This window comes from Mytilinidion resinicola (assembly GCF_010093595.1).
Source record: "Mytilinidion resinicola strain CBS 304.34 unplaced genomic scaffold BDZ99scaffold_7, whole genome shotgun sequence".
NCBI classification, from domain to species: domain Eukaryota; kingdom Fungi; phylum Ascomycota; class Dothideomycetes; order Mytilinidiales; family Mytilinidiaceae; genus Mytilinidion; species Mytilinidion resinicola.
In genome coordinates, this window is record NW_022985443.1 from 90708 (window position 1) to 97245 (window position 6538).

Consider the following 6538-nt stretch of genomic DNA (forward strand, 5'->3'; position numbering starts at 1 on the left):
AGCCGATCGTGCACAACCTGTACAGGAAGGGGCAGCAGAGGAGGCAGCAGAGCCACCGGCCGAGCGGCCACAGCGAGCAAAACCTAGGTGCAGCATGTGCGAATCAACAGAACACAATGCACGTACGTGCCCTAGGCGGCAGGCAGCTAGCTAGTATGTAGCTGCATCAAATATATTTGTTCGTGGTGGAGTAATTCGGAATATTTGGCCTCGGTAGCGTGGTTGGGTGGGCCACTAGCTTGTGCGGGCCACTAACTTGTGGATTACGTTAGCGTAGTTAATTGAAGTTCGAGAAGAGACCGGACGTGAGGCCCTATTGACTGCTCTTTAGCTATGAACAAAGTCTCATCTCCTCCACCAACTCACCTTGCAGCTTCCCGCGCCTTTCCCGTCTCCATCGGAACGCACACGCTTCATCTCGCGATCTACGGCCCAGCTCGTACCTCTTCCACCCCACTCACCATCGTCTTCCCTGGAGCCGGCGACGTCGCATACTCCTGGCTCCCCACCGCGCGAATTGTCTCCGCTACCACGCCCATCCTCCTCTACGACCGCTCCGGCCTCGGCCTCAGCGATGACCCCCCTCCGTCGAGTCCCGTCAACGCCGTTACGGCAGCTACCGAGCTGAAGACTGCGCTCGCGAATGCTGGGCTAGAGCCGCCGTATATACTTTGCGCGCACTCGTATGGCGCAATTGTTGCACGGGAGTTCCTGGAACTACACGAGAGTGACGTGGCAGGAATTGTGTTGGTCGACCCGTCGGGTGAGAGGCAGTCGGAGTACTTCAAGCTGCCGGACGAAAACATCGTCGCGGTCACAGGAGCGCTGAGGACGACTGTAGTCACCGGCCTGAGAGCTGATACAATCCTTACTCCACTAGAGTGGGCTGAGCGAGCGACATTAGTTCGACGAGGTGTAGACGCAACGATGAAGGAGGTCGGCGCGTTCGTGGAGGTTTGTGAGACATTGGGGAGGAAGAGACAGCTCGAGCGGAGATTGCTGGGGACTAAGCCGTTAAGTGTCATCAAGGCGAATAGCAAGAGAGACTTTGAGCGGATCTATGAGAAGGGAGTAGAGGTCGGGAATGGAACGCAGGAGCAACAGCGAGGGTTCCGCGAGCTCTTGGATTCATGGGATGAAGCCGATAAGGTGATCAAGGAAGGACAACTGCAGCTTTCGAGCAACGCCCGGCTGATTCATCTGAGCGATTGTGGACATTACGTTCATCTCGTCCGACCACAGGTGGTGGCGGATGAGATTCGGTGGGTGTCGGATAATCTCGCGGCAAGCGGTGATTTCAGTCGTCTTTGAAAGTGAACTTAAATTCTCCTCTCTTTGCAACATCATAGGGTTCATTTTACAGGTGTGTGTCTGATCTTTCACATGTCTTCATCTCTATTCCTTCATCGACTCGAACGATTGTGTGATGCTACGGCGTCCGGGTCGGTCTTCATTCTTCTTCTCCCCACTTCTCAGGTTCAAATTTCGTCCATCTCGTCAGCTTTAAGCCATCTAGTGTTAGTGAAAAAGGCGTGAGCTCAACCGATTATTGATGCTACGAACAATGTACACTATTCATACATTATTCACAGCCAACCAGCCAGCTTTCCTCAATGCGATTAGGTTATCTTAAGTATTCAGGATCTCCGCTCCATTCAGCCAGCATGAAGGCGTTTCACTCCACGCTCTCTAGTCGACGAGTCCAACCTAGAAGAAGATGTCCGCAGGCGCACATGGGAGTACTGCCACCCTACCCAAGCTTCCTATCAATCTAGATCCCATCAGCACCACAGCCAAACGACTCTCCTCAAGCGCGTGAGAACCGAAAGGCGGTGCTGACGTCTTCGGGCCTTGTTCTCTCGCTCGTCTGCCTGCACGTTTTTGTCTTCAAAGCGACTAGGAAAATACCACTGGTCATAATTTCATAATTTTCTGAATATTCTCAGTTCAAAGACCACCTGCGTCTGCGTCTGTTCTCGCAGTTCTACAACGCGTATCTATACTCCGGTCTCTCTTTCCCGCCGCTGAAATGCACAACCTCCCCACTTTCCAACTTCTTATTCTCTCGCCTATAGTACTCTCTTAATGACAGGCAAACCACAATGAATGCGGCCTGGCAAGACGCGACCGTAACCAGCGCCGGCTTGTAGGTGGGAGCGTCCTGCGCCCTAAACGCCACCGAGCTTATGATACCCGCGAGGTTCTGCCCCATGAAACTAATTCCCAGCCTGAGAGCGCGCCCAGTGGTCGTCGTCGTGTTGGAGGATAGCCAAACGGGGACCAGAATTCCGGGCGTGAACGTTCCAAAGGTGATGAGGTAGGTGAGGAAATACCCAACTTTAACGTTATGGACGAGGTCGAGGGTGGCGAGTAGAATCCAGGCCAAGAATGAGACGAAGAGGGTCCCGCAAGCGATCGTAGCGCGCTGTTGGAAGTGGTCACTCAAGAAGGTGGTTGAGAGTTGAACGGCAGCCGCCACGAGGTTGGGGCCGACGGTGTAGAGGTTTGATTTTGACGGAACTTTTGCGAGACGCTTCACCATTGTCTATGCGTTGTCAATGGTCAGCCTTCGATATGAGCACACGAGTTGAGGAATAGCTGACCGGAAGGAAGTTAGAGCTGCTAGCAACGCCGACACCGTAAAACAACGCCATAAGGAAGTAGACCCAGGTGATCTTGTCGCGGAGCTGGACTTTGGCGTCCTCCCGGTGGAAGTTCTTATCTTCATCCTGAGAGTCCTGTGCAAGCCGGGCGATGGAGACGCATTTCTCTTCTTCTGAAAACCAGCGTGATTTTTGGACACTGTGGGGGAGGATTAGGAAAAGGAGTAAGCCTATCCCCACTGTGAGCGCCCCCTCGATGATGAAGAGATATTGCCAGCCCTATGACAGAATTAGTCCGTTTGAAGCGAGCATAGCAGGTGTACCAGACTCACATTGAGAGCTCTATGCCACTGGAAGACGCTGAAAGCAATGAGGCCGCTAATGGCACCCTGTAGGTCATTCGTCAGCGTTACCAAACATATCCCACCGAGAAGAAAACTCACAGCAATGAATCCCATCATTCCGAATATCGAAACGCGGAACGATAGCTCTCGTCGCGTGTAAAAGAGAGAGCAATAGAAGATAGCACAAGGAAGAAACGCTGACTCCACGCAACCCATGAGGATTCTGCATGCGAGAATACCCCCGAAGTTTTTCGTTCCCGCCGATGCCATGGCCATTATGCCCCAAATAGACATGACGGATGGAATGACGACGGCGGGGTTGAACCGCTTCGAGAGAAGCGTGAACGGAACATTCATGAGACCATATGGAACGTAGAAGAGGATCAAGAGCAGGCTGAATTGGTTGCCCACGAGATGAAGATCTTTTTCTAAGGTATCTGTCTTTGCGTTTCCTAAGTTGGCGCGATCTAATGTATGGGTGAGATAGGCAAGTGCTAGATGGTGTCAACAGAGCTTCAGAGAGTTTCACATGCGAACACATACCAAGGCCTGGCATCAGAATGAGATCTTGCTTCCGGACGAGCGATCGCTCGGTGGTTGGGTCAATTGCAATTGGGCCATCCGAGTCCATGGTCACCGTACTGCCACTAGCATGCTTCTCTGTGTCGGACATCGCAGCGGTAGCTGTTCAACTTTCCTGGTAGCCGGTCCAATTCTGGAAAATGTGCCAGAGTTTAAAACGAATCCGGGGAGATACTTATGGACGGCAACAGTCTGCCGCAATCTTCCCCATTCATCGGAACATGCGATATCCACTCCCTAAAACGGTCATGAATGCTTTGGATACTAGCCCTGCACGAGGCTTTTCCCGATACTTTGGAGCATGTTCACTAGAGTCCTGAGGACTAACTGTATCGTGCCATCTCTGATTTGCCGTCGCGGATTCTAGACACACGCAGGGCTGTCATCGCTGAATCGTGTTTGAATAGAAACTCGGGGAGTAGTCCTTCAGGTCCGAATTTCTTTCACGCACGACATACTGGTGTGAAGCACGCAAGTAACATCTCCACATGCGATATTGACTATTTTGCTAAGTTGTCAGCAATACACGACTGAATCGCTTCGCGGTGGATCCTCTTCTACTCTCGAGTCACGGCTTCATGAGGCAGACCCGCTTCATTCTGGGCTTCGCTGAATCGTGGGTAGCAGAGCATTACAAAATACTTACTCTTGGTGCTGCACGGAATTGTGGATATCAAGCACGCAAGCCCGCAAGCATGCTCCCGACCTCAAGCACCGAACTCAACCCCGCTCCGTATGACCCGAGCTTTTTACATTCGACGTAACAAGGCAACAGGCAACTGGACAAGCTTCACATTAGCGGCTCGCTAATATATCCAGCCGAATCGAAAAACATGAAGATGAACATATAAAGCAAGACTATGTCTGAGACAGCCGCTTTTCCCACGGCGCTTTTCAAGTCCTCGTTAGCTTGCTCAAGAACTCGGCCCAGCACCCGTTGGACTGGTATTCCCGGACGCTTATCCGCACCCTTGAAGCGTTGAATAGCGGGGCCCCCACTCTTAGAGTCTCCGACCCTACTATACACTACCGACTATAGCTCTACCTTAATTCCATCATGTGTCTGAAAGTCAAATTCGACATCTAATTCCCTACCTCTCTTTAAACACTACTGATGGCCATTTCTGATCATGTCTGACGGCGGGCCGGCTGTAGCTAACCACGGCGAAGATGGTGAACTCAGGCAATCACCATCGACCACGGATACAGCTTCAGACTCGAGTACAGCTGTAGGGTCTTCTTTGATCTTGCACTCGCAGGCACAGCCATCGGGTTTCCTTGCCCGGTTTCGATACTCCCTTTATGCTGCTGGCATCGCGCTTCTTTTCACTCCTCTCACCTATCTATGGAGTGGACAGGCACCCATCGACCCTACAAACTACGTCGAACGCACGCGACGAGTCTTGAAAACTACTCCCCTGATCGATGGTCACAATGATCTCCCATGGCAGCTTCGTATTGAGCTGCAGAATCGTATCTACGATGGTCGCGTAGACCTCACCAAACGCCTGCTTGGCCACACCGACCTTGTGCGAATGCGTGAAGGCATGGTTGGTGGGCAGTTCTGGAGCGTCTATGTCGACTGCGATGTGAACCAGAAGCATTTCGAAGATCCGTCAGTAAGTTCATCCGACCCCCCAAACTTGCCGAACAATAATTTATACTTACGCCCAACCAGTGGGTCGTCCGCGATACCCTCGAGCAAATTGATGTGACCAAGCGCTTCATCTCGGAGCACCCCAATCATCTGCAATACTGCGACACTTCCGCCTGCGCCCGTGCTGCCTTCCAAGCCGGCCGCATCTCCAGCATGATTGGCATCGAAGGCGGGCACCAAGTTGGGAGCAGCATCGCTAGCATCCGTCAAATATACCAACTCGGTGCCCGTTACATCACCCTGACCCACAACTGCGACAACGCCTTCGGGACTTCAGCGAGTACCGTCGCCGGCGGAGGCGTAGACGGGGGTCTTTTCAAATTCGGCTACGAGGCTGTCAAAGACATGAACCGCTTGGGAATGATGATCGATCTGTCGCACGTGTCGCATCAGACGATGCGGGACGTGGTCTCCGTCGCACGAGCGCCAGTGATCTTCTCTCATTCTGGCGCGTACGGCGTGGAGAAGCATCTCCGGCACGTCCCAGACGACGTGCTGCGGTCTGTGAAGAAGAACGGTGGCATCGTCATGGCGGTATTTGTTAACCGCTTCCTCAACATGAAGCACCCAGAAGAGGCCACGATTCACGATGCAGTCGATCACATCCTGTACATTGCGGACGTGTGTGGCTGGGAGTGCGTCGGCATTGGCAGTGACTTCAGCGGGACACCGAATGTGCCAATTGGGCTGGAAGATGTATCCAAGTTCCCGGATCTGGTGCAGCTGTTGATGGAACGCGGTGCCACAGACGAACAGGTCAAGCTGCTTGTTGGCGAGAATATCTTGCGGGTCTGGGGGAACATCGAGCAGCGGGCAAAGGAGATTCAGGCCAGTGGTGAACTTCCGGTGGAGGCGGAGTGGGAACGAAGGGAGTGGCACAAGGGCCTTAGGGGCTCACCATGGATGCTCAGAGGAAGCAGAGTGGGGAACAATCAACTTAAGTTGATAGATTGATTGATTTGATTTGGTTCAACCAAATCAATCAATCAATCCGAAGAGGTGGATTTTATCAATCAAATCAACTTCAAGGCATCAAATTGATTGATTTGATTGGTTTGATTGATTCCTATTTGCGGAGCGTAGATAGAGTATCCTATAGAGAGCCCACCTAGCAGAAGTGCTTACTAAGCAGTCTCCTAACCCTGATTTTCATCCTAACTCACATCAACGCGTCCAACACCATACCACCTCTGTACAATATCACACCCAGCAATGAATCAGAACCTTCAGAACGTACAGCAGGAAGTTATCGCACGCGCAAATCGAAAGAAACCTCCCCGTAAGGTTAATTCTATGCGCGCCGAAGTCAACACGAATGAACACGTCGAAACACCTGCCACGAACGACGACGA

At 52.2% G+C, this 6538-nt stretch overlaps 3 protein-coding genes across 3 annotated transcripts; 2 read left to right on the plus strand and 1 right to left on the minus strand.

The window, feature by feature from the left end:
• Positions 1 to 313: 313 nt before the first annotated feature.
• On the plus strand, positions 314 to 1462 carry BDZ99DRAFT_273808 (alpha/beta hydrolase fold protein). The gene has a single exon (XM_033713920.1). It carries the CDS (start codon positions 334 to 336, stop codon positions 1309 to 1311), a length of 978 nt encoding a protein of 325 aa, XP_033578292.1. The 5' UTR covers positions 314 to 333; the 3' UTR covers positions 1312 to 1462.
• Positions 1463 to 1984: 522 nt separating this feature from the next.
• Positions 1985 to 3712, minus strand: BDZ99DRAFT_440128 (MFS general substrate transporter; the record flags this gene model as incomplete). Its single annotated transcript, XM_033717691.1, has 5 exons — positions 3491 to 3712; positions 3047 to 3441; positions 2936 to 2992; positions 2604 to 2882; positions 1985 to 2545 (listed from the first exon to the last, which is right to left on the minus strand). The coding sequence occupies exons 1-5, from the start codon at positions 3618 to 3620 to the stop codon at positions 1985 to 1987; spliced, it is 1422 nt and encodes a 473-aa protein (XP_033578293.1). The 5' UTR covers positions 3621 to 3712.
• Positions 3713 to 4659: 947 nt separating this feature from the next.
• On the plus strand, positions 4660 to 6140 carry BDZ99DRAFT_385120 (uncharacterized protein; the record flags this gene model as incomplete). Its single annotated transcript, XM_033715417.1, has 2 exons — positions 4660 to 5148; positions 5208 to 6140. 2 exons carry the CDS (start codon positions 4660 to 4662, stop codon positions 6138 to 6140), a joined length of 1422 nt encoding a protein of 473 aa, XP_033578294.1.
• Positions 6141 to 6538: the final 398 nt, after the last annotated feature.

What these genes read in the sequence shown, in the direction of transcription:
- BDZ99DRAFT_273808 (XM_033713920.1), top strand. Translation starts at nt 334, where the DNA reads ATGAACAAAGTCTCATCTCCTCCACCAACTCACCTTGCAGCTTCCCGC.